At 44.7% G+C, this 27,156-nt stretch overlaps 1 protein-coding gene across 1 annotated transcript in view; it reads left to right on the top strand.

Annotated features, from left to right (window-relative positions):
* Positions 1-27,156, top strand: part of FNDC4 (fibronectin type III domain containing 4) — a gene marked incomplete at its 3' end in the record, with an annotated part of 168,598 nt that overhangs the window by 109,751 nt on the left and 31,691 nt on the right. Inside the window, exon 2 of the mRNA XM_088465812.1 lies at positions 3,593-3,918. Within this exon, the coding sequence (XP_088321938.1) occupies positions 3,777-3,918 (142 nt within the window). The remainder of the gene's footprint in view (positions 1-3,592; positions 3,919-27,156) is intronic.

Raw genomic sequence — 27,156 nt, forward strand, 5'->3', positions numbered from 1 at the left:
GCCCTTTCATCCACCACATAACTGACCCTAAGGGTGACATATAAGCACAATTCATTTCATTTCATTTTTGCTGAATTTCTCTGTAAGAAACTTTTGGCCCAAAGGTGCCATGACAAAAAATGCTGATACTCTAGGGCGCCGTGATTCCAAAAAGTTTGGGAACCACTGACTTAATGTATTAATGCAGAGAGCTGTCCGGTGCTGAACTCAGTTGTGTTACACTGTGACAGTGTATTACATAATATAATAATGCAAACAGCTGTCCGGTGCTGAACTCAGTTGTGTTACACTGTGACAGTGTGTATTACATAATGTAATAATGCAGAGAGCTGTTCAGTGCTGAAAGCAGTTGTGTTACACTGTGACAGTGTGTATTACATTATGTGATAATACATAGAGCTGTCCGGTGCTGATCTTAGTTGTGTTACACTGTGATAGTGTGTATTACATAATGTAATAATGCAGAGCGCTGTCCGGTGCTGAACGCAGTTGTGTGACAGTGTGTATTACATAATGTGATAATACATAGAGCTGTCCGGTGCTGATCTTAGTTGTGTGACAGTGTGAATTACATAATATGATAATACAGAGCGCTGGCCGGTGCTGATCTCAGTTGTGTTACACTGTGACCGTGTGTATTACATAATGTAATAATGCAGAGAGCTGGTCTGTGCTGATCTCAGTTGTGTTACACTGTGACAGTGTGTATTACATAATGCAGTGGTTCCCAAACTGTGTGCTGTGGCACCCTGGGGTGCCTCAGGACACTTGCAGGGGTGCCTCACGTTGGTGGTCCAGCACCAAATAAAATGATTTTTAGTCAGTGTGAAAGGCAAAACCAGTGCTAATGGCTGACAATCTAAAAATATATGGTCAAAAGTAAGCACAGCCCTTTCATCCACCACATAACTGACCCTAAGGGTGACATATAAGCACAATTCATTTCATTTCATTTTTGCTGAATTTCTCTAAGAAACTTTTGGCCCAAAGGTGCCATGAAAAAAAATGCTGATACTCTAGGGTGCTGTGATTCCAAAAAGTTTGGGAACCACTGACTTAATGTATTAATGCAGAGAGCTGTCCGGTGCTGAACTCAGTTGTGTTACACTGTGACAGTGTGTATTACATAATATAATAATGCAAACAGCTGTGCGGTGCTGATCTCAGTAGTGTTACACTGTGACAGTGTGTATTACATAATGTGATAATACATAGAGCTGTCCGGTGCTGATCTTAGTTGTGTTACACTGTGACAGTGTGTATTACATAATGTGATAATACATAGAGCTGTCCGGTGCTGATCTTATTTGTGTGACAGTGTGAATTACATAATGTGATAATACATAGAGCTGTCCGGTGCTGAACTCAGTTGTGTTACAGTGTGACAGTGTGTATTACATAATGTAATAATGCAGAGAGCTGTCCGTTGCTGAACTCAGTTGTGTTACACTGTGACAGTGTGTATTACATAATGTAATCATGTAGAGAGCTGTCCGATGCTGATCTCAGTAGTGTTACACTGTGACATTGTGTATTACATAATGTAATAATGCAGAGCGCTGTCCGGTGCTGAACGCAGTTGTGTGACAGTGTGTATTACATAATGTGATAATACATAGAGCTGTCCGGTGCAGATCTTAGTTGTGTGACAGTGTGAATTACATAATATGATAATACAGAGCGCTGGCCGGTGCTGATCTCAGTTGTGTTACACTGTGACCGTGTGTATTACATAATGTAATAATGCAGAGAGCTGGTCGGTGCTGATCTCAGTTGTGTTACACTGTGACAGTGTGTATTACATAATGCAGTGGTTCCCAAACTGTGTGCTGTGGCACCCTGGGGTGCCTCAGGACACTTGCAGGGGTGCCTCAGGTTGGTGGTCCAGCACCAAATAAAATGATTTTTAGTCAGTGTGAAAGGCAAAACCAGTGCTAATGGCTGCCAATCTAAAAATATATGGTCAAAAATAAGCACAGCCCTTTCATCCACCACATAACTGACCCTAAGGGTGACATATAAGCACAATTCATTTCATTTCATTTTTGCTGAATTTCTCTAAGAAACTTTTGGCCCAAAGGTGCCATGAAAAAAAATGCTGATACTCTAGGGTGCTGTGATTCCAAAAAGTTTGGGAACCACTGACTTAATGTATTAATGCAGAGAGCTGTCCGGTGCTGAACTCAGTTGTGTTACACTGTGACAGTGTGTATTACATAATATAATAATGCAAACAGCTGTGCGGTGCTGATCTCAGTAGTGTTACACTGTGACAGTGTGTATTACATAATGTGATAATACATAGAGCTGTCCGGTGCTGATCTTATTTGTGTGACAGTGTGAATTTCATAATGTGATAATACATAGAGCTGTCCGGTGCTGAACTCAGTTGTGTTACAGTGTGACAGTGTGTATTACATAATGTAATAATGCAGAGAGCTGTCCGTTGCTGAACTCAGTTGTGTTACACTGTGACAGTGTGTATTACATAATGTAATCATGTAGAGAGCTGTCCGATGCTGATCTCAGTAGTGTTACAATGTGACATTGTGTATTACATAATGTAATAATGCAGAGAGCTGTCCGATGCTGATCTCAGTAGTGTTACACTGTGACATTGTGTATTACATAAAGTAATAATGCAGAGAGCTGTCTGGTGCTGATCTCAGTTGTGTTACACTGTGACCGTGTGTATTACATAGTGTGATAATACAGAGAGCTCTCTGATGCTGATCTCAGTTGTTACACTGTGACATTGTGTATTACATAATGTTATAATGCAGAGAGCTGTCCGGTGCTGATCTCAGTTGTGTTACACTGTGACAGTGTGTATTACATAATGTAATAATGCAGATTGCTGTCCGGTGCTGATCTCAGTTGTGTTACATTGTGACAGTGTGTATTACGTAATGTGATAATGCAGATTGCTGTCCGGTGCTGATCTCAGTTGTGTTACACTATGACAGTGTGTATTACATAATGTGATAATGCAGATTGCTGTCCGGTGCTGATCTCAGTTGTGTTACACTGTGACAGTGTGTATTACATAATGTAATAATGCAGAGAGCTGTCCGGTGCTGATCTCAGTTGTGTTACACTGTTACAGTGTGTATTACATAATGTAATAATGCAGAGAGCTGTCCGGTGCTGGTCTCAGTTGTGTTACACTGTGACAGTGTGTATTACATAATGTGATAATGCAGAGAGCTGTCCGGTGCTGATCTCAGTTGTGTTACACTGTTACAGTGTGTATTACATAATGTAATAATGCAGAGAGCTGTCTGGTGCTGATCTCAGTTTTGTTACACTGTGACAGTGTTTATTACATAATGTGCTAAAAAAAAATAAAGTGGCATTAACAACTGGACAGCTCTCTGCATTGTGTGTTTTTTTTTGTTGTGTGATCTTGGTTTGGTTTTTATCAAATGCTTAATTTTATTTTCTAATTATTATGCTATACAAAAGAAGTGCCCTCTACTTTTACCCAGGACTCTCATGGTTTTTGTATGTTAGACTTTGTAGAGCGCACATACTGGAGAAATAATATATCTGATGGGAATGATTTTCTATTTTTGTATTTCATATCTTTTAGGAAATGCAGATTGTGAGCATCGGTGGAACAGGCTTTAAAGAAGACGTGACACTTTAGGAGAAGGTCACATGACAAACTCCTACAGCCCCCGATTGTGGATGGGAGAGTGCAGAGACATTTGAAGTGACACCTCTCAGAGCATGTACAGAATATTTGGAGTAATTTGTCCGGACTTGGAGTTCCAATGACTTGTGTCTCATTTCTTAGCCTTCGATCCAAGGGCCGTGTGTGGGGCGTAAACCTACCAGAGATGGCCCATATTCCCATGTACCTTAGCCCAGCTGTGTTGGTTCTTTTCAGCTGTGACCTCTGCTTGGTGAAAGCAAGTAAGTGGCCAGGATGACGGATCAATGGCAGAGTATAACTCGTTCTATTATTTATAATGGTCGGGAATTCGCGATATCGATCACCTGCATCCTACGCTGTGTTGTTCTGTGTCTGAGTGACCTGAACATCACCATAAAGAAACTCTCTGGGATATTCTCTTTAGTGTTTTGGACCAATCAGTTTGCTATGTAGTTAGAGTCTGATTCAGAGATATATAGTGTGCAATGCCGATATTTACGCAGATCAAGCGATTGTTTGCCTTTGCGCACGTGTATGGGCCACACTGTGCGTGCGTATCGACCACATTTCCATTATGGATGCACAGTGGAATCCATCGCAAAGTGAGTTACAGGCTGTCAGCGTTTGGGGGTGGTCAGGAAAACGCAGGCGTGTCTGTACATTTGAATGCAGTTTCATGGGTGTGCTTAAATTAGCCACTGTGATTGGCGATGCAGAATGAGAGCTCTCTGCGTGTCAGACCTGCCGCAAGCGCAAGATGGCTGCTCAATGTGTCGATGTTACTGATATTTACGCAGATACAGTAAGAAGGCAGCTGCGATCACATTAGCCTCCATCTCCGAATCAGGCCCTCATCGTGCACAATTCATATGTGCATGAGCCCCTATAACATTTACCTTCATTTATCCTCCCTGACCCTTTTCCATCTGGATCTGGGGGTATAAACGGTTCCTTGATTTAGAAAAAAATGTCTCTTTTTTTGGGGGGCACATTTTAATTGAAATGTCAAAGTATTAAAATATAACCATGATAATATCCCTTTAAAATATTGTTGGACATAGAACACGCAGCTCTATACGATAAAATGCATATACAATATCCTATATGATCTCAGTAGCCTGCTGTGACAAACCAATAATTCATATCAGATATTAATGGTATCACTCCCATCATATGATTGGCCAATTCATTAAATCATTATAATGATTTCACATTTTATACAAAGTAACGTCCTATAGAAACACACAGTGACCCTGTATATACAATGAGCCTATTCAATAAGTCTATCTGCAAGTCCCTGCACTGTAGAGGATTTGTCTGGATAATAAGATGAAAACCTTCTAACACCTAATATCATCCATCATTAACTTCCAGATCATTGGTAGAAACAGGACTCAGCCGGGATCTATCACATATGTCTCCTCTCTGGTTACAATGCTTCAGTAAACAAATCTAACTTATTGTTGCTGTGTACATTTACACAATTTACACACATTGTTTATTACAGGCATCTGTATAACTGTACCACAAAGTGTCAGATGCAATAGTACATGGGTAATGTTCCATATAAATGGAATCAGTCCCTCCTCTTAGATAAGGGCTTAGTAGCCTCTAAATATTATACACCGACATAAGAAAACTTCCCATTCCTTACACATGTTAGGGTAGTATAGTAAGTCACATGTCAAATACTAAATAAGAGTAGGTAAAGAAAATCAATGTACCCAGTAGCGATTTACCCTGTTTCTTCTGTCTCAGCCTGATGTAGTCAGCGGATGAGGGATGATAGAACAGGGCAAGACTGCTGGGACGTAAGTGAGGAGAACACTTCTGCTGTCAGTGCTGTACTACCACAGTCCTCCCTGTTGTACAGTACATTGTAGGGTAGTGCTAGGGGAGAGAGTACAGGACAGCTGATACTATAGCTTAGCTTGCTGCTGGGATGTAAGAGAGGAGAACACTTCTGATGTCAGTGCTGTACTACCACAGTCCTCCCTGTTGTACAGTACATTGTAGGGTAGTGCTAGGGGAGAGAGTACAGGACAGCTGATACTATAGCTTAGCTTGCTGCTGGGACATAAGGGAGGAGAACACCTGCTGTCAGTGCTGTACTACCACAGTCCCCCCTGTTGTACAGTACATTGTAGGGTAGTGCTAGGGGAGAGAGTACAGGACAGGCTGATACTATAGCTTAGCTTGCTGCTGGGACATAAGGGAGGAGAACACCTGCTGTCAGTGCTGTACTACCACAGTCTTCCCTGGTGTACAGTACATTGTAGTGTAGTGCTGGGGGAATCGGTATGAATTACCACCGGATGCATGTTGGAATCCCAACACCAGCAGGCCAGCAGCAGTAAAAATCCTGATCGTCTAAAGGTAAGTACCAACTAACCTAATTCCCTCCCCTAACCCTAACCCTCCCCTTGGGGTGCCTAACCCTAACCTCTTCCCCCAGTACCTAACCCTAATCCCCACTCTAAGTGCCTAAACCTAACCCCCCTTCCCCGCTGCCTAACCATAACCTCCCGGGGGGGGTGCCTAGCCTTAAGTCCCCCCTGGTAGCCCTAAACCTAACCCTCCCCCCTGTGGCTGTTCGGAGGGTTAGGTCTCCCGGCATTGGTAAAATAACAGGCATCTAGACTTAGACGCCTTTCATGTAACCCTCGTCGGGATACAGCAGTCGGGAAGCTGGCTGTCGGGATTAGGTCTGCCGGCTTCCCGACTGCTTACCGTGCTAAAGGAATGGCTGTGCCCAGCTCCAGGCATCCGCGGTACTCTCTCCGGTCCCGGTCACAGGCTCCTTGGCTGGGGACCTCCGGTCTGCGGGCACCTTTTTCGGACAGCCCTCAGCTGAAGGGGTCCTCCTCTGGGTCCTTCTGCTCTCCCAGCAGTTCTCACCGGCAGTCTCCCTCATGCCCCACAGAAGCACAGACCTCTCCCTCATGCCCCACAGCAGCACAGACCTCTCCCTTCCCACAGCCACAGCAGCACGGACCTCTCCCTGCCCACAGCCACAGCAGCACGGACCTCTCCCTCATGCCCCACAGCAGCACAGACCTCTCCCTCCCCACAGCCACAGCAGCACAGACCTCTCCCTCAAGCCCCACAGAAGCACAGACCTCTCCCTCCCCACAGCCACAGCAGCACGGACCTCTCCCTCCCCACAGCCACAGCAGCACAGACCCCTCCCTCCCCACAGCAGCACAGACCTCTCCCTCCCCACAGCTACAGCAGCACGGACCTCTCCCTCACCACAGCCACAGCAGCACGGACCTCTCCCTCCCCACAGCCACAGCAGCACAGACCTCTCCCTCCCCACAGCAGCACGGACCTCCCCCCCCCAACAGCCACAGCAGCACGGACCTCTACCTCCCCACAGCCACAGAAGCACAGACCTCTCCCTCCCCACAGCAGCACGGACCACTCCCTCCCCACAGCCACAGCAGCATGGACCTCTACCTCCCCACAGCCACAGAAGCACAGACCTCTCCCTCCCCACAGCCATAGTAGAATTGGTTCTCACAGCAGCCGCTTGACAAGCTAATCAACGTGCTCCGGAGAGTCGTTATTTAATACCTCAGTTCCACCTCCTCGGGTTGGTTCGGCAATAATCATTGGACCAGGGGACCCAGTGTAAATATATATTGTTTCATCCAGTTTAGGCCAAAAGGTTGCACTGAGCTAGCTGGCTGACTAAGCTAAGTGACAGCAGTGGGCGTCACAAACATGTGGCAGTTCAGATTCCAACATGGCACATTTAGGAAACAGTGGCACTGCAGGGGCAGACAGGATGGCAGTTTAATATACTATACAACCCCATAGAAAGAAACCAATAATGTTTGAAGGCTGGGAAAGGAAGGATTCGTTTCTAAATGTATTTTCATTTTTTTAATGAAGAAAATGTATATGGGAGGATCAAGTTCTTCAGTTCCTGAAAGACATCTTTGATCTGGAGAAAGCTCAGTATTTGCGCCTGGAGAGTTTGTCAGAAGATATTATGCAGTGTCTGCACCATCACACAGAGATGCTTGGGGCGTATATGGGAGCAGGCTCTCTGATGCCCACTTGTCCAATCCTATGTGAACCAACCACCTAAAACCTGATCACCTGAGTGACATCTGCAGAGCAATTGTCATTACCACACAGTTAGGGCAGCCATTTTGTGCCACATCCTGATTGAATATTGATTCAGCCCATATACGCTGTATATTTTTTATACATCTAATAGAAATGCGGTGGCCTTGCTTGTGGAGGTGCTGCTAGTACACACTGTAAACAGATGTTTACTTTGTGCTCAGGGAGATTGTTGGGAATAATGGGACCAAGACTTGGTGTTTACATCAGCAGAAAGCAGCCAGTGGATTTCCAGCTGAACTACAACTCCCAGCATTAGTGGCCCGAGGGAGGTAGAGTACGTAAGTAGTGGAAAGCAGGGAAAGAAAGGATTGATTCGTTGGTACATTTAATTTACATTTTTGATTCCGAGGCAAATTTATGAGGGAGGAAGGGGATCCGAGCCCTGGCTGGGGTTTGCCCACCAGGCTCGGATTAAAAATCTAAGCAAAATGTCATCATCCCGGTGTTGGATTTCACAGGTTTGGGATTTGATTTAAGTCCATCTACAGTAGCAGTGATTCGGGTGCCATTTCACACAGGACCACCGGAAGGAGAGCTCCTGCTAGACTGCTAGGGCAGAAATTAATAATTAAAACTGGGTGAATATGTCCCATGTTTTGCCCACTCAATAAACTTGGTAGTTCATCATTTCTATTTTAAATAATGAAAGGGGCAAGCAGGAGATTCTGTCTGTGGCCATAAAAATATCTGGACATTTTTGACAATCATCAACCACATGTAGAAGATTTCAGCAGCTGTGGCAGTTCAACTTCCAACATGGCACATCAGGAAACAAATGTTTTTATTATTCAAGAGGCCTTAGGGAGATGGAGTATGTAGTTGAAGACAGAGAAAGGAAGGGTTGATCAGTAGTACATTTAACTTAAGTTTTGGATTCCGAAGCAAATTTATGAAGGAGGAGAGGCATTCACAAAAAAATATTGTAATCAACCACATCAGTCTGTCATGTTTGGGCTAAGGAGATCTTGTGCTGAAGGATTGGAAGACTGGGTCCCAGGTTGGGAAAAGGAACTTGAGGCGAGGGTCCTGACCAAAGATGCGGAGTCTAACTTACTGGGGGGTGTTCACCAGTGACATCTCCAAGCAGGATTTGGGTTTAAGCTGCACCCAGCAAGTAGGTTGTAGCCCTTTAGTTAGATATCTGGCACAAGTGGGAAATAGAGGAACACAATCGCAGGGAAAGCACAGGAGAAAGGCACTAGGAGATAGTACTCAGATGACATACTGAGTACATACACTGTGGCTCCAGACGCAGGGCTGGTACAGGAGGATGACACTTAGGAGATAGTACTCAGATGATGTACTGAGTACATACACTGTGGCTCCGGACGCAGGGCTGGTACAGGAGGATGACACTTAGGAGATAGTACTCGGATGACGTACTGAGTTCATACACTGTGGATCCAGACACAGAACTGGCACAGGATGATGACACTTAGGAGATAGTACTCAGATGACATACTAAGTACTAAGTACATACACTGTGGCTCCAGATGAAGGGCTGGCACAGGATGATGACACTTAGGAGATAGTACTCAGATGATGTACTCAGGGGGTCATTCAGACCCGCTCACAAGCGGCAGTACGCTCGCAAGCGGGTCGATGTTCCCCACTGCGCATGCGCATGATGGAGGGAGCTCCGTCATGCGCATGCACGAGACCCAGGGAGCGACGGGCTTTCCATCGCTCCGGGTCTCGCACCAAAGGGGACATGCTGTCGATGTTGCTTGACAGCATGCCCCCTTTGGTGGGCATGCTGGGGCGTGCCTGCCAGATGGAGGCGTTCCCATGGGAACCTACCGTCTGATGCCGGCCCCACTGACATCACTAGTGATGTCAGTGGGAGTGATTTTGGCTCTGATAGAGCCAAGATCACTCCAGGGCTTGTGGCAGGGAGACCCTACCACAGGGTCTCCGTCGCAAGTCCGACCATCGCGACCATCTTTTTGGCCGCTCGCATATGCTGTGCCAGGAGGCCGCTCCAAATTTAGCTGGGACAGCCCTGATTCAGAGCGAACGCTCTGGTCAGAGCGTTCAGCTCTGAATCAGGCCCTCAGTACACACACTGTGGATTAACACTTTCACTAGAAGAAAGGAGCATGGAACCTGGAACGCTGCAACAGCAAGTATTCACTGGAAGTAGCAATGTTGTACAGACAATTTCCTGTTGTCCAGAGCCTGGCTAAATACCCTAAGGTAGCAGGCCATTGGAGGATAGAGTCAGCTGACAGCAACCAATGCTAACCGCAGGAACCAAATCACGGAGCACAACATGGATGTCCTTGTGGACCCCAGGCATAATCCTCAGCACGTCACTCGCCACTGTACCTGTCATCTGACCGCTCAAGAGGTCAGGAGAAGCTGGCACTGAGGTGAGTAAAGGCCAATTCTAGGCCGCAACCCTACACAGTCCTTGCCCCAGTTGAGCTCTTTGGTGGTTCTGTATTTTTTTCTTTTTTTTAAATGGGGAATGCAGGAGATGCTGTCTGTGGCCATAACAAGTTCTGGACATTTTTGACATTCAGCAACTGCTTGTAGAAGATTTCAGTGGCTATGGCAGTACATTACTAACATGGCACATCTAGGAAAGATAATGGCACTGCATTGGCAGACAGGATGGCAGTTTAATAAACTATAACAATGTTTGTCATCTACACAAAAAGACAGTCAGCAATGCCCAAACAGCGCATAATGCAAAGAAAAGAGGTGCAAGATGGAATTGTCCTTGGACCCTCCCACTGGTGGGGATAATGCTGGTATCGCACCTGTCCATTTTGATACTTGAATGGGTGGATTATTGTGGCAGCACACAAAATAGTTCTGAACAGAAAGGGGGCAGAGGGATTATTAAAGTCTGGTACTAAACATCTGTCATCATCTTGTTCTGGGATTATGTATGCGAGGGCTTGTAGGGAAGGGGGGAGAACATCTCCAGATACCATCATAATACATATATCCTCTCCATTGGTGCTTGAGTTGCATCTGACCAAACATGGCTGTTATGATCAAGGAAAACCAAGACCATCTACAAATCAAGGTTGAAAAATGGCATGAGTATTTTGCAAGTACTGTATACCTATTGGTTATTTTAGTTGAAATAAATAAAGTATGAAACTATAAAAAACAAACAATAAAAAAGTAAGCGTCAGAGCAGCGGCACACATGCACGGCAGTTTAAAAAAATATAGGGCATCTATGAAACATTTGCCACACAGCAGTGCCAGACAGGATGGCAGTTTAATAAACTATACAATTTAATCAGCAATGTCCCAAACAGCACATAATGCAAACAAAAGAGGAGCGAGATGGAATTGTCCTTGGGCCCTTCCACCCACCTTTATGTTGTATACAAAACAAGCTGCCAGTGGGAAGAAGGCAGCTAACAGTATTGTTAATCCTCTATACAGTTGGAACTGGTAAAGGTCATTCTCCTCATCTGGTTCCTCACCCTCATCAGTGTGTACATCATCCTCACACAATATTAATTCATCCTCGCTGGACACCACCATTATAGGTACCTCTGTATTTTTTTTTAAATTGGTGGTAAAGGTCTTCCTTGTGGAATTTCTAGTTCATTTTGATGAACATCATCTTTTCCACATTTTGAGGAAGTAGCCTCCTACGCTGATCGCAGATAAGGTTACCAGATATACCGAAAAACTCTTTCTGAGTACAGGGGGTGGGGAGCTTAGGTAATGCAAAGCCAGTCTGTACAAGGGCCTCCAACTTTCCTTTTTGTCTTTCTATTTTCATGACACTATACACATAGGCATGTTACAATCATCCACCATTCTTTGGATGGTGACCCTATCAAATGGAGTCACGATAGCAGTATGACTCATTTTCAGGAATTCATTTAGACCAGACCAGATGTCACAAATTGACTCCTCTGCATCACCACTGGTTCTTTTGGGAAAGTTGAGTTTTTTCCTGCCAGCTGCTGGAGAAACTGAAGGAGGAGATGCCGTTGTGTCGTGTACCACTCTAGCTGCCATCTTGCTCCCTGGACCTCTTTGCATCTCTTAAGATCTGGGTCAGTTGAAAAGAAAGACACGATGTACAACTTAAACCTAGGATACAGCACAGTCTCCAAAATGTAGTGATCCGATTTGAAAATATTGGCAACCCTTGGATACTGGCAAAGTGAACAAAGGACATTATCTACAAGTCCAACATACTTAGTGGAATCTCTTTGTTTAAACTCCTCCTTCAATTTCTTGAAGCGATTTTCCAATAGCCTAATTTGGGGAATCAACTGTCTCAAGCTAGCAGGGCCTGAACTCACTTCACAGGTGGCTACTTTGAAGGGTTTGAGCAACTTGCACAAGACAGAAAGCATTCTCCACTGCACTGGACTAAGGAACACTCCCCCTCCTCTCCCAATGTCATGGCTTGTCGTATAGCTTTGGATGGCTGTTTGCTGTTCATCCATCCGCTGAAGCATATAAAGGGTGGATGTCACAACCAGGGGTGACAGGCTGTTGAGATCGCGGCACTTACCGCTCTGGGCGCTGTGGCATGGTGTTTCCAGCAGAGGTGCAAGTTCCTGGAGAATAGCGCTGGGTGCTGTGAGTCTCCGCAGACCAAGGGCTTCCATCTGGAGGCAGGTGAGAGGGCTGAGACTGGCAGAGCTTCCATGCTGTGACCACTGGGCACGACCATCTTGGATTTGTCCCTGTTCCACCTGCACCATCTCATTTGCACCTTCCGACTCCCAATAAGTTTGATGGGAACCCCAAGTTGTGCCGAGGGTTTCTCAACCAGTGTGACGTCCACTTCACACTACAGCCTGCGAACTTTCCATCTCCAAAAGTGGCATATATAGTGTCTCTACTGACCGGTTCTGCCCTGGACTGGGTTTCGCCTCTCTGGGAGAGGTCCGACCCGTTACTAGACAACTACTCTGGATTCCTCATGTCCTTCCGGAGGATTTTCGATGAGCCCGGCAGAACAAACTCCGCGGCGACGGAAATCCTGCGACTTCGCCAAGGGAACCGACCAGTCAGTCAGTATATCATTCAATTTCAAACGCTGGCTTCGGAACTAAAATGGAATGAAGAAGCCCTGACTTCCACCTTTTGGAATGGATTGACAGATCGCATAAAAGATTACCTCGCCACTCGTGATCCACCGGCTACCCTCAATGAGCTTATCTCCCTTTGCAATAAAGTGGATTTGCGGTACAGAGAATGCCAGAGTGAAAAAACTAGGGGAGATCGCTTTAGGTTCCGGCTGACCACTACTCCAACCCTCCCTCCGTCTGAACCTGCGGGTGACGAACCCATGCAGATTAACCGGGCCCGCCTCACGGTAGAAGAATGGCAAAGACGCCGATGAGAAAATCTATGCATGTACTGCGGGGAGACCGGTCATATGGTTGCAGCCTGCCCACGTCGTCCTGGAAACTCCCGATCCTAATCTGTGCCGGAGACACCAGGTTAGGAGTGATGTCTCCGTCTCCATCAAAAAATTAATCTACCCTCTCCATTACTTTTGAGATCTCCACTGGTTCTAAAACTGTTCTTTCTCTCCTCGATTCAGGGGCCGCTGAAAATTTTATCACCGCTGAACTTGTCCAGAGGCTCCGGCTTCCTGTCTCCTCTCTCGACCACACCATCACTCTATCTGCTGTAGATGGCACTCAGATTACCAACGGAATCGTCTCTCAACGTACCCTTCCTGTGCCAGTTCGTATCGGAGCTCTCCACACTGAAACTATCTGATTCCTAGTAATTCCCAAAGCTTCCCATGAGGTCATCCTTGGATACCCCTGGTTACGCAAGCACTCCCCCAATATTGATTGGGGCACCATGCAGATCTTGTCCTGGGGAGAAACTTGTCAAGTATCCTGCCTTCCTCAAATCAAACCCATCAAAGGTAGTTACATTGCAACCACTACTCCAATTCCCTACCACTATCGCTCCTTCTCCGATGTCTTCTGTAAGACCTCCTCATCGGGAGTGGGACTGTCCTATTGAGTTGATTCCTGGCAAAACTCCTCCGCGAGGTCGTACTTACCCACTCTCCCTACCCGAGACTGAAGCCATGTCAGCATACATCCAGTAGAACCTGCAAAAGGGGTTCATTCGACCATCCTCCTCACCGGCAGGGGCAGGATTCTTTTTTGTGTCTAAGAAGGATGGAGGCCTGCGTCCTTGCATCAATTACAGGAGCTTAAACGATATAACCATCAAAAATCGCTACCCGATACCCCTCATTACCGAACTTTTTGATCGAGTAAAAGGTGCTACTATTTTTACCAAGCTGGATTTAAGAGTGGCCTACAATCTCATTAGGATACGAGCCGGGGACGAATGGAAAACAGCATTCAATACTCGAGACGGGCATTTTGAATACCTGGTAATGCCTTTTGGTCTCTGTAACGCTCCTGCTGTGTTCCAAAACTTTGTGAATGAGATCTTTCAGGACTTACTATATATCTCTGTGGTAGTATACCTCGACGATATTCTGATATTCTCCTCCAACATTGTCAGACATCGATCCCAAGTCAAGGAGGTGTTAACTCGCCTACGAAAGAACCACCTGTACTGCAAAGCTGAAAAATGCGTGTTTGAAGTTCCCTCAGTTCCCTTTTTAGGTTACATCGTTTCAGGTGCCGGCCTTGAAATGGATCCCCAGAAAGTTCAGGCAATATTGGACTGGTCTCGTCCGAATTCTTTGAAGGCAGTACAAAGATTTTTGGGCTTCGCAAATTATTATCGAAGGTTTATCAAAGGATTTTCCACTCTCATGGCACCCATTTCCGCCCTAACTTGCAAGGGGGCAAATCCATCCCGATGGCCTCCAGAGGCTGAAACTGCCTTTCAACTCTTAAAGCAAGCCTTCATTTCCGTCCCCGTGCTGAGACAACCCAACATTAACTACCCATTCTTTCTTGAGGTAGACGCCTCTTCTGAAGTGGTAGGGGCAGTACTATCCCAGAAACTCGAGGATAGCAAGTTTCATTCCTGTGGCTTCTCAAAGAAATTTTCCCAAGCAGAAAAGAATTATCCCATTGGAGAGCAGGAATTATTGGCTGTGAAACTAGCTTTTGAAGAGTGGCGTTATCTTCTTGAGGGCGTGATGTATCCCATCACCGTTTATACAGATCATCGGAATCTCCTATACCTAAAAAATATTCAGTGCCTGAGTTCCCGCCTGGCTCGATGGTCAATATTCTTTTCTCGTTTCAATTTTACTTTAACTTTTCACCCAGGCTCACTAAATCAAAAAGCAGATGCCCTCTCTCGATCACTCTCCTCCGACGCATCTTCCAAAAGTCATAAGGAAACTCCAGTTCTAGACTCCAGAGTATTCACTACCACTTGCATTCAACCTCCTCCCGGGAAGACATTTGTGGCCTCAGATATGCGCAAGCAGCTTTTGAAGTGGGCTCATACCTCTCGTTTTGCCGGACACCCAGGCATACGCAAGACCTTGGAATTCCTGCAACGATCATACTGGTGGCCTGCTATGAAGTCGGAAATTGAAGCTTTTATTACCTCCTGTCCACAGTGTGCTCAACATAAAACATCCAGACAGGTTCCTGCCGGCACACTCCTACCTCTGTCAGTACCAACCCATCCTTGGACACACCTTTCCATGGACTTTGTAATGGATCTACCTGTTTCTAATGGGTTTACCACCATCTGGGTAGTAGTGGATCGTTTCTCCAAAATGGTTCATTTTGTTCCCCTCAAGAAGTTGCCGTCTGCTCCAGAGTTGGCTCAGTTATTCGTCGACAACATCTTCCGTCTCCATGGACTTCCAACTGAGATTGTTTCTGATAGAGGGGTACAGTTCGTAGCCAGATTTTGGAGAGCTATATGTTCTATCTTTCAAATCAAACTGAATTTTTCAACAGCTTACCATCCTCAGTCTAACGGGTCTACAGAGAGGGTCAATCAAGACCTTGAGACTTTCTTAAGAATTCACATGTCTTCATTACAAGACAACTGGGCAGACACCTTACCCTGGGCCGAATTTGCCCATAACAGCTCCTATCATTCATCTACGGGGCAAACCCCATTCTTTGTAGTTTTTGGACTGTATCCCAGAGTACCAGAGTTTCAAGAATTGCCAGTCTTCGATGTACCAGCAGTGACCTCCACCCTACAGAAATTCTCTCAGATTTGGACTCAGGTCCATTCCTCCTTACAAAAAGCCTCTCTTCGATATAAATTAACAGCGGACAAAAAAAGGAGAGCGGTGCCCAACCTAAAAACAGGTGACAGTATGGCTAGCCACTCGTAATCTTCGCCTTAAAGTGCCGTCTATGAAATTTGCTCCTCGTTTCATCGGTCCTTTTCCCATCGTTCAAGTGATCAATCCAGTAGCCTATAAATTAAAACTTCCGTCCTACCTCAAAATATCAAATTCCTTTCATATTTCCCTGCTGAAACCTCTCATCCTGAATCGCTTTCGCAAGACTCTGCCACGCTCCCCCAAAGTCTTGACTGAGAGGGGTGTAGAGTTCGAGATCAAACAGGTCCTGGACTCTCGTTTTTGTTATGGGCAACTCCAATATCTACTGGATTGGAAAGGTCACGGTCCCGAAGAACGTTGCTGGGTGAAAGCTGAGGATGTCTACGCTCTTCGCCTAGTGCTTAAGTTTCACTCTGAGAATCCTGGTAAACCCAAGAAGTGTCCAGAGGCCACTCCTAAAGGAGGGGGTACTGTCACGACCAGGGGTGACAGGCTGCTGAGATCGCGGCGCTTACAGCTCCGGGCGCTGTGGCATGGTGTTTCCAGCAGAGGTGCAGGTTCCTGGAGAATAGCGCTGGGTGCTGTGAGTCTCCGCAGACCAAGGGCTTCCATCTGGAGGCAGGTGAGAGGGGCTGAGACTGGCAGAGCTTCCATGCTGTGACCACTGGGCACGGCCATCTTGGATTTGGGTCACATGTCGTTTCTGGCCAATCAGGTTCAGTCTGGGCTGGGGAGGCTAGCAACCAATCCTGCACTACCTGAGGGTACTAAAGGGCTGTCCAGAGGCTCTTTAGTTGCCAGTGCAACGTCTATCACAGCGTATGCTGTGAGCTAGTTCTCTGTGCTCCTTTGCTCATTTAAAGTGTCAGTACCAGTGTGTTTCTGCAGACTCCCCTCTCAGCCTTGGTGCAGTTTGCTCCTGTTACTACCTGTCTCCTGATCCCATCTACCTGCTATACCCAGCCTACCCCGGGTCTCTGAGTTCCGCCAGTGTTTCGCAGCCTGGTTCTGATCCCGTCACGTGCCACTGCTTCATGAGTCATACTCCCCTAAGGCCGGCTGCCTTCAAGTACCAGCAAACAAGTCCTCATTCCTCATCCGACTCCACTCCGGGTCCAAGCGCACGCCAAGCCGTGACAGTGGAATTCCACTTTGTTACCACCTGTAGAAGTGTATTTTCCGGTGGTCTGGGCGACCTCCTCTTCTGTCTGAGGGTCTAATTGTTACACAAAATATTCTTTTCATCAATAGTGATGATTATAATTAATTATTGGAATATGACACAATATTTTCCTCTTTAATTTATTTTCTCTGTCTGATATTGTTACATCTGTGACCCCTTAGATGACGTATGTGAGTGAGGATAGGGAAAGTGGAAAATAATTGGTTGCACAATATTAAATGTTGTAGATTTCAATATACACAGGAAATAACAGTGATTGCCGATTATATCCAATGAGAAGTATGTGTGCGTATATATATATATATATATATATATATATATATATGTGTGTGTGTGTGTGTGTGTGTGTATATATATATATATATGTGTGTGTGTATATATATATATATATATATATATATATATATATATATATTGGTAATAATATACAATGTTAAACTGCAGGATTATTTTGGTGTATCTCTTATGGTTTGAGTAACTTTTGGACAATCCGGAATACCTGTATTACCAAAGCCAGATATATAGGACGTAATTGTGGTCGCTGATTATATCTTATGCTGTAGATTCTAAAGTATACAGGAAAAACAATTATTGCCAATTACGGTGTATTTTTCAATAATGAATACTATGTCATGTGGGTTTTGAGAGATGCCATCATTAATTCCAAATTGTATTAAATTTCCCATAGACATTGCCTAAGTACACTACGTTTAATTGCAGGAACAGCTCAGTGTATCTCCTGTGATTGGAGAATTGTTTGTTTCGTTCTTTGTTTATATTGTCTTAATATCATCCTGATAGGTGACCCCAGCCATTTCTTCTTTATTTTAAATAAGCTCAATAAAATGTTTAGTTTTATAGCTTGCTAATTGTCAGTATTATAGGAGTGTGCCCCACATATGGAGTCTCTCTCTTTTCTTTCCTTTGATACTCCCTAGATTACATAATTAATCTTCCATACAGTCTTCTTACATATTCCGTCCTTTACCATAAAAAACCCAGACAGAGGGTTATGCTATACATAACCAAAGCTCCATCTGAGCTAAACATGTGGCTTTTACTGGGCCAAAACCACCCAACTATCCCTTGACGAAATCTATCAAGTCACCTGATTATCTTACCCATAATGTATTATTGCATAATAATTAAACCTTGAAATCATACTCAGTCATCTTAAGACCATGTACATGATATAAAAAGTATTTAACCCCATACATGGGAATTGCAAGGTAATAGATATTTTATATACGAATAATAGACAGAGATAATACAATATACAGTAATACACCATTTATTGTAACAACTTAGAAGTGAATTTCTAATTTTAATCCCAGTAATGAATTACCCCATGCAGTTGCTAAATAAACTTCAATGCGTATTCTATTTAATCCTTCTTAGTATATAATCTTGGTATATGTGAAAATATATAAATACATTATATGTTTATATGTATGTGTGTATGTAAGAAAGGTGTAGGCAAGTGTTATATCATTTTGCTCTTCTCTGTGTACTCGAAGAGCAAATGTGAGATAAAGAAATAGGGATGAACGGGTTCAGTTCCCTGAGAACTTAGGGGATCCGAGTCAAATCCGTCGGATTCTTGCGGGTTTTGGATTCTATAAAGGTCCCGCGATCGCTACCATTTTTCATTCTGGCTGTGGAGAGTGAAGAGGGAGGGAGCTGGGAGCTGTGCTGTGCATAGGGGCTGGCTACAGTTGTGTTGCTTAAGGGCTGGCTGTTGTCCATATACTGTAGGGGCTGGCTGTTGTCCATATACTGTAGGGGCTGGCTGTTGTCCATATACTGTAGGGGCTGGCTGTTGTTGTGACTGACGTTGTCCTGTCCATCCATAGGGGCTGTCTGTCTGTTGTCCATATATAGAGGCTGGCTGTTGTCCTGTCCATAGGGGCTGGCTGTTGTCCTGTCCATAGGGGCTGGCTGGCTGTAGTCCATAGGGGCTGGCTGTTGTCCTGTCCATGGGGGCTGACTGGCTGTAGTCCATAGGGGCTGGCTGGCTGTCCATAGGGGCTGGCTGTAGTCCATAGAGGCTGGCTGTTGTCCTGTCCATAGGGGCTGACTGGCTGTAGTCCATAGGGGCTGGCTACCTGGCTGTTGTCCTGTCCATAGGGGCTGGCTGTCTGTTGTCCATATATAGAGGCTGGCTGTTGTCCTGTCCATAGGGGCTGGCTGGCTGTAGTCCATAGGGGCTGGCTGTTGTCCTGTCCATAAGGGCTGGCTGGCTGTAGTCCATAGGGGCTGGCTGTTGTCCTGTCCATAGGGACTGGCTGGCTGTAGTGCATAGGGGCTGGCTGGCTGTTGTCCATAGGGGCTGGCTGGCTGTTGTCCTGTCCATGGGGGCTGGCTGGCTGTAGTGCATATGGGCTGGCTGGCTGTTGTCCTGTCCATAGGGGCTGGCTGGCTGTAGTCCATAGGGGCTGGCTGGCTGTTGTCCATAGAGGCTGGCTGTTCTGCTGTGTTGTCCAGGGGGTTCTCTGTCCTTCAGGGGTGCTCTTCACCCAACCCCAGTGTGAAAAAATAAAATAAAAAAATCTCTGTACGTGTTAGCCACACACAGGGGTGCTGTGCTGCTGTCTGCCAAGGGGCTGCTTCCCATTTCAGGGCTGCTCTTCACCCCAGTGTGAAATTTTTTTTTTAATTCTGTTGGCCACACCTGTCATCAACGTAGGTGCGCAGGGGTGCTGTTCTGCTGTCTGTCAAGGGGCTGCTGCCTTTTTCAGGGGTGCTCTACATCCCCAGTGTAAAAATAACCCCAAAAACTATTTTTTTCTTTGTGTGGTTGTGTGCATTAGCCCCAACTTAGCTGCGCTATAATTGCTTGGTAACACTGGTGTAAGACCGCAGTGAGTATGGAGGACAGTCACATGACTGGGGAGCAGGGTCCACATATCAGTCTTGTAGCAGCCGGCAACAGTGATGATGATGCAAATCAACTTTTTTACCCTGTTAAAGCAAAAAAATCTGAGGCTGTCAGCTTTAGAGAAACAAAAAATTGGCAATATGCCATTCACTACACGAAGTGGCAAGAAAAGGATAAGGCCTTGGCCTTTATTTATGACTTGTGATGATTTAAGCCCTTCTGCTTGTAGAAGAGGTACAAAAATATTAAAATTGTGTCAGAAAAGTCACAGATCCCCGAGGAGAGTCCAAGTGTGTCCGCGGTTGCGGAAGATATTTATGTAGTTGGCTAAAACAACAACAAGGATGATGAGGATGTTGAGGCTGAGGATGTTTGTGCAAAAACTGTAAATCACAATCAGGCAACAGTTGTTGCCCATGGTGGGAGAATCCCATTGTTGGCATGCCTGGGCAAAGGACCAAAACATCCACATCTCATGTGTGGAATCATTTCCACCCAAATCTGGACAACCTTTGCCAAGCCATTTGTAACCATTGCCTTGTAACAGTGAGTAGGGGTAAGGACCTTATCCATCTTGGAACCTCTTCCTTGTTATGTCACTTGGAGCGCATTCATCAAATTGGAAAGGGTATTGAAATTGAAACTTTGGGGACAAAAAAACAAAGAACAATCAGTCCAGGGTCACCAAGCTGCTTCCTTCTTTCTGGATCCAAGCACCTGCAATATCCACCACCAATACCTGCATCATCATCAACATCCTCATTCATGATCGGAAGTAGTCCTGCATCCAATATCATAAGGACTGACTCCTGTCCTATCCGTTGTTCCTTAGAAGGATCCTTGAGTGTTACACCTGCTGCTGCTGTGGCTATGAGTGGATCTTCATCCCAGAAGGGGACCAGGAAGAAGACTACTTTTAGAAGAAGTTCAACCAAACAATTGACTTTCACACAATCTTTTGATTTGGCGCAAAAGTATGATGGCAAACACCCAGTTGCACAGCGGATTACTGATGCCATAACAGCTATGCTGGTATTAGATGTGTGTCCAGTATCCACCATTAATGCAGTGGGTTTTACCAAGTTAATCAAGGTCATGTGTCCCTGCTACCATGTCCCTTCTAGATTCCACTTCTCTAGAATAGCAATTCCCAATCTGTACAAGGGCATTCAAAAAAACCTTATTAAAGTCCTCAGAAATGCTGTTGTACCCACTGTCCACTTAACCACAGATATGTGGACAAGTGGGACAGGGCAAACTAAAGATTACATGACTGTGACAGCCCACTGGGTAGATGTATTGCCTCCAACAGTGCAAATAGCAGCAGCTAACAAATGCCAGCTCACTCAGAGGTAGCTACTCTGTGTATCATCGGTTTCACTAAGAGGCTGAGAACCTCTTAGAGAAACTCAGGGAAATCATTGCAAAATAGCTTACTCCACTTGGACTATCCTCGGGATTTGTGATTTCTGACAATGCCAGCAATATTGTGCGAGCATTACATGTGGGTGAATTCAAACACATCACATGTTTTGCTCACACAATTAGGACCTCATTCAGAGTTGGTCATTGCGGCCGCACAGTCGTACGCCACCGATGTTCGCTATACTGCGCATGCGTAAAGTTCGCAATGCGCGTGCGCAAACTAGCCGCTACGATCAGAAATTTCTCTCTCCTTGAACACAGCCAGGTCAGTAGTTTGAGTGACAGAATGAGGCGTTTGTGGGTGGTAACAGGGGAAGGTGCTTGAAAACAAGGGAGTGGAGATCCGAACGCAGGCGTGCCTCATTATGCGAACGGCATTTTATGGGCATGCATACGGATTATGGGAGTGCATAATTAACAAAGTAGCATCATGGCACATGTGACCTGGGAGGTTTTTACACTGACATGATCGTAGAGCTTAAGAGAGGGTATGGTCAACCTTAAACTCTACGACCAGTTCCGATGGTTCCTGATGGTCTTGATTAATCCTTATATGCCCGGAGATGACATGCAATGCGTACGAGAAGGGGGCATATTTTTTTGTCATCCGACCGCTTCCTCCCCTTGGTCGGCCAACTACCGATCCGAACTTAGGGACGCAAGTTGCGAGGGAATCATTTGCATATCCGGCCCCTTTTTCCATACGACCGTGCGGCCGCTTCGACTGACTCTGAATGAGGTCCTTAATCTGGTGGTGCAACATTTTTAAAAAAATGACAGGGGCGTGTAGGAGATGCTCTCGGTGGCCCTAAAGATTTCTGGACATTTTCGACATTCAGCAACTGTGTGTCAAAGATTGCAGCACCAGCAAGAACTGTTGAATTTGCCCTGCCATCAGCTGAAGCAAGAGGTAGTAACTAGGTGGAATTCTACCCTCTATATGCTTCAGCGGATGGAGGAGCAGAAAAAGGCCATCCAAGGCTACACTGCAGCCTTTGACATAGGGAAAGGAGCGGGAATGCACTTTAGTCAAGTGCAGTGGAGAATAAATTCCATGTTGTGCAAGGTTCTCAAACCCTTTGAACTTGCCACAAATGAAGTTAGTTCAGACACTGCCAGCTTGAGTCAGGTCATTCCCCTAATCAGACTTTTGCAAAAGCAGCTGGAAAAACTGAAGGAGGAGCTGAAATGGAGTGATTTTGCTAAGTATGTGGGACTTGTAGATCAAGCCCTTCATTAATTTTGACAGGATCCAAGGGTCGTCAATCTCTTGAAATCAGATCACTATATTTTGGCGACCATACTTGATCCTAGGTTTAAGTCATACCTTGTGTCTTTCTTTCCGATGGACATAAATCTGAAAAGATGCAAAGAGCTGGTGGTGAAAATATTGTTAGCTCAAGTGGGACGTGACACAGCAGCATCTCCTCATTCAGTTTCTACAGCTGCCAGTAAAACACAAAATTTTCCTAAGAGACCCACTGCTGGTGGTGATGCAGATCGATCAGCAAAATTTAATAACATCTGGTTGGGTCTGAAATAACTGCCTACAATGAATAACATGTCTACCATGACTTTGTCTGATACGGTCACCATTCAGAGAATGGTGGATGACTATTTTAGGGATAACATCCATATAGGCAAGTCAGACAGTCCCTTTCACTACTGGCAGGAAAAAGGCAATTTGGAGTCCCTTACACAAACTGGCTTTGCTGTACTTACATTGCTCACCCTCCAGTGTGTACTCTGAAAGAGTTTTCAGTGCAGCCAGGAACCTTGTCAGTGATCAGCGTAGGAGGTTACTTCCCCAAAATGTGGAAAAGATGATGTTCATCAAAATGAATTACAAATTCCATGAGGGAGACCTTTACCAGCAGTTAAGTCCAAAAAATACAAAACATGTCTGTAATGGTGGATTCCAGCGGGGACAAATTAATATTGTGTGAAGAAGAGGAGAATGCACACATTGATGAGGATGATGATGACAATGACAACATCTAATGTATTGTAAAGCCAGTTTGTGTATAGGATCATTGCCATGTCCACTGCGCAGTGGCAGCTTGTTTTGTGGGGGGTCTTAACTAACCAATCATTTCAGCCACAAGTGGCAATCCCTGTTGCTGAAATGATTGGTTTGTTATACTGTGAATGTCCAGTTTCATATATACAACATAAGGGTGGTAAGGCCCAAGGACAACATCTTGCACCTTTTTCATTTCCATTATGTGCTTGTTGGGGCATTGCTGCCTGACATTTTAATGTTATGGTTTATGAATGTCCAGAAATTGTAATGGCCACAGACAGCATCTCCTGCATGCCCCTTTCATTTTTATTAAAGAAAATTCTGAACCAATTGCTTGTTGTGACATTCAGCCAAGGGTTCTCAGCCCTTAAGGCTGCTACATGGCCCAAAGGTCTAAGTACAAGCAAAAAGTGCGAATAAAGAAGAGTGTGCTATAAGTATAAGCAGAAAGTGTGTATAAAGAAGAGTGTGCTATAAGTATAAGCAGAAAGTGTGTATAAAGAAGTGTGCTATAAGTACAAGCAGAAAGTGTGTATAAAGAAAAGAGTGTGCTCTAAGTACAAGCAGAAAGTGTGTATAAAGAAAAGAATGTGCTCTAAGTACAAGCAGAAAGTGCGAATAAAGAAGAGTGTGCTATAAGTATAAGCAGAAAGTGTGTATAAAGAAGAGTGTGCTATAAGTATAAGCAGAAAGTGTGTATAAAGAAGTGTGCTATAAGTACAAGCAGAAAGTGTGTATAAAGAAAAGAGTGTGCTCTAAGTACAAGCAGAAAGTGTGTATAAAGAAAAGAATGTGCTCTAAGTACAAGCAGAAAGTGTGTATAAAGAAAAGTGTGCTATAAGTACAAGCAGAAAGTGTGTATAAAGAAAAGAGTGTGCTATAAGTACAAGCAAAAAGTGTGTATAAAGAAAAGAATGTGCTATAAGTACAAGCAGAAAGTGTGTATAAAGAAAAGAGTGTGCTATAAGTACAAGCAGAAAGTGTGTATAAAGAAAAGAGTGTGCTCTAAGTACAAGCAGAAAGTGTGTATAAAGAAAAGAGTGTGCTCTAAGTACAAGCAGAAAGTGTGTATAAAGAAAAGAATGTGCTATAAGTACAAGCAGAAAGTGTGTATAAAGAAAAGAATGTGCTATAAGTACAAGCAGAAAGTGTGTATAAAGAAAAGAGTGTGCTATAAGTACAAGCAGAAAGTGTGTATAAAGAAAAGAATGTGCTATAAGTACAAGCAGAAAGTGTGTATAAAGAAAAGTGTGCTATAAGTACAAGCAGAAAGTGTGTATAAAGAAAAGAGTGTGCTATAAGTACAAGCAGAAAGTGTGTATAAAGAAAAGAGTGTGCTCTAAGTACAAGCAGAAAGTGTGTATAAAGAAAAGAGTGTGCTCTAAGTACAAGCAGATAGTGTGTATAAAGAAAAGAGTGTGCTCTAAGTACAAGCAGAAAGTGTGTATAAAGAAAAGAGTGTGCTCTAAGTACAAGCAGAAAGTGTGTATAAAGAAAAGAGTGTGCTCTAAGTACAAGCAGAAAGTGTGTATAAAGAAAAGAGTGTGCTCTAAGTACAAGCAGAAAGTGTGTATAAAGAAAAGAATGTGCTCTAAGTACAAGCAGAAAGTGTGTATAAAGAAAAGAATGTGCTCTAAGTACAAACAGAAAGTGTGTATAAAGAAAAGAGTGTGCTATAAGTACAAGCAGAAAGTGTGTATAAAGAAAAGAGTGTGCTATAAGTACAAGCAGAAAGTGTGTATAAAGAAAAGAGTGTGCTCTAAGTACAAGCAGAAAGTGTGTATAAAGAAAAGAGTGTGCTCTAAGTACAAGCAGAAAGTGTGTATAAAGAAAAGAGTGTGCTCTAAGTACAAGCAGAAAGTGTGTATAAAGAAAAGAGTGTGCTCTAAGTACAAGCAGAAAGTGTGTATAAAGAAAAGAATGTGCTCTAAGTACAAGCAGAAAGTGTGTATAAAGAAAAGAGTGTGCTCTAAGTACAAGCAGAAAGTGTGTATAAAGAAAAGAATGTGCTATAAGTACAAGCAGAAAGTGTGTATAAAGAAAAGAGTGTGCTATAAGTACAAGCAGAAAGTGTGTATAAAGAAAAGAATGTGCTATAAGTACAAGCAGAAAGTGTGTATAAAGAAAAGAATGTGCTATAAGTACAAGCAGAAAGTGTGTATAAAGAAAAGAGTGTGCTATAAGTACAAGCAGAAAGTGTGTATAAAGAAAAGAATGTGCTATAAGTACAAGCAGAAAGTGTGTATAAAGAAAAGAATGTGCTATAAGTACAAGCAGAAAGTGTGTATAAAGAAAAGAATGTGCTATAAGTACAAGCAGAAAGTGTGTATAAAGAAAAGAATGTGCTCTAAGTACAAGCAGAAAGTGTGTATAAAGAAAAGAATGTGCTCTAAGTACAAGCAGAAAGTGTGTATAAAGAAAAGAATGTGCTCTAAGTACAAGCAGAAAGTGTGTATAAAGAAAAGAATGTGCTCTAAGTACAAGCAGAAAGTGTGGGACTGATTCAGACCCGCTCGCTAGGATGCGTTTGCACGCAGCCAGTTGATTGTTTGCATTACGCACATGCGTATGCATCGCAATGTGAATGCGCGAGCGATTGGGAAGCGTTCGCTCGCTGCGCACAGACAGCCCCGCTGATTGAGTGCCTAGAGAAGCAGTTTGTGGGTGGTGACTGGGACTGGCCACAAGAAACGGGGAAGTGAAGGTGCAAACGCAAGCGTGTTTGAGTGTCTTAACACCATTTCAGAGGCGTGCATAATTAAGAGGCAGCGTCATAGTACACGTTAGTTTTCTGAAATCTACACTGAAGCACTCGTAGTGCTTGCGGCAGGGTATGGTCAACCACAAGTGTTGCGATCGCATCCGATGTTACCGATGGTTGCATACACTTCCTGGAGATGACTTGCACAAGTGGGCATCTTAAGACAGGCTGGTGTGTGTCTGCATACACAATGCGATGGCACGCTAAGACATAGTAGGTTTGCTTGTGCCTTGCTTTGCGATCACCTGCCTTGCCGAATTTGCATACGCATCTAGCGAGCGGGTCTGAATCGAGCACTAAGCTCCCAGTCCCCATCATAGGACACTCAGCTCTGCAGCCTGGGACCATGTTCTGGCCGCAGCAGCTTTACCTTTCATACTACCCTGGTGCATTCCATGGGGGTTAATATTAGGGGTGAGCGGGTTCAGATTTCTGAAATCCGAACCCCCCCAAGCCCCCCCAATCCGAGGCAGATCCGAGTCAGGCTCGACTTTTCCCGCCTGACTCGGATCTGAAATCGAGGCAAAACGTCATCATCACGCCTTCCGGGTCTCGCAGGTTTTGGATACTATATAAGGTACCCGCGTCGGCGCCATTTTCTCACTCGGCTGTGGACAGTGAAGAGGGAGGGTGTGAGTTAGGGCTGGCTGGGCTGTGTAGTGTAGTGTAGTGCAGAGTAGTGTTGTGCTGTGCTGCGCTGTGCTGCTGTTGTCCACTACTTCAAAGTCCATAGGGGCTGGCTGTGTTGTGCTGTGCTGCTGTTGTTAATAGGGGCTGTGTCCACTACTTCAAAGTCCATAGGGGCTGGCTGGACTGTGTTGTGCAGTCAGTTCTCCATAGGGGCTGTGTCCACTCCAAATTCCTGTGCAGTGTCCCAGTCCTAAAG

This window comes from Taudactylus pleione, unplaced genomic scaffold (genome assembly GCF_031769625.1).
Source record: "Taudactylus pleione unplaced genomic scaffold, aTauple2 ptg002148l, whole genome shotgun sequence".
Lineage (NCBI taxonomy): Eukaryota > Metazoa > Chordata > Amphibia > Anura > Myobatrachidae > Taudactylus > Taudactylus pleione.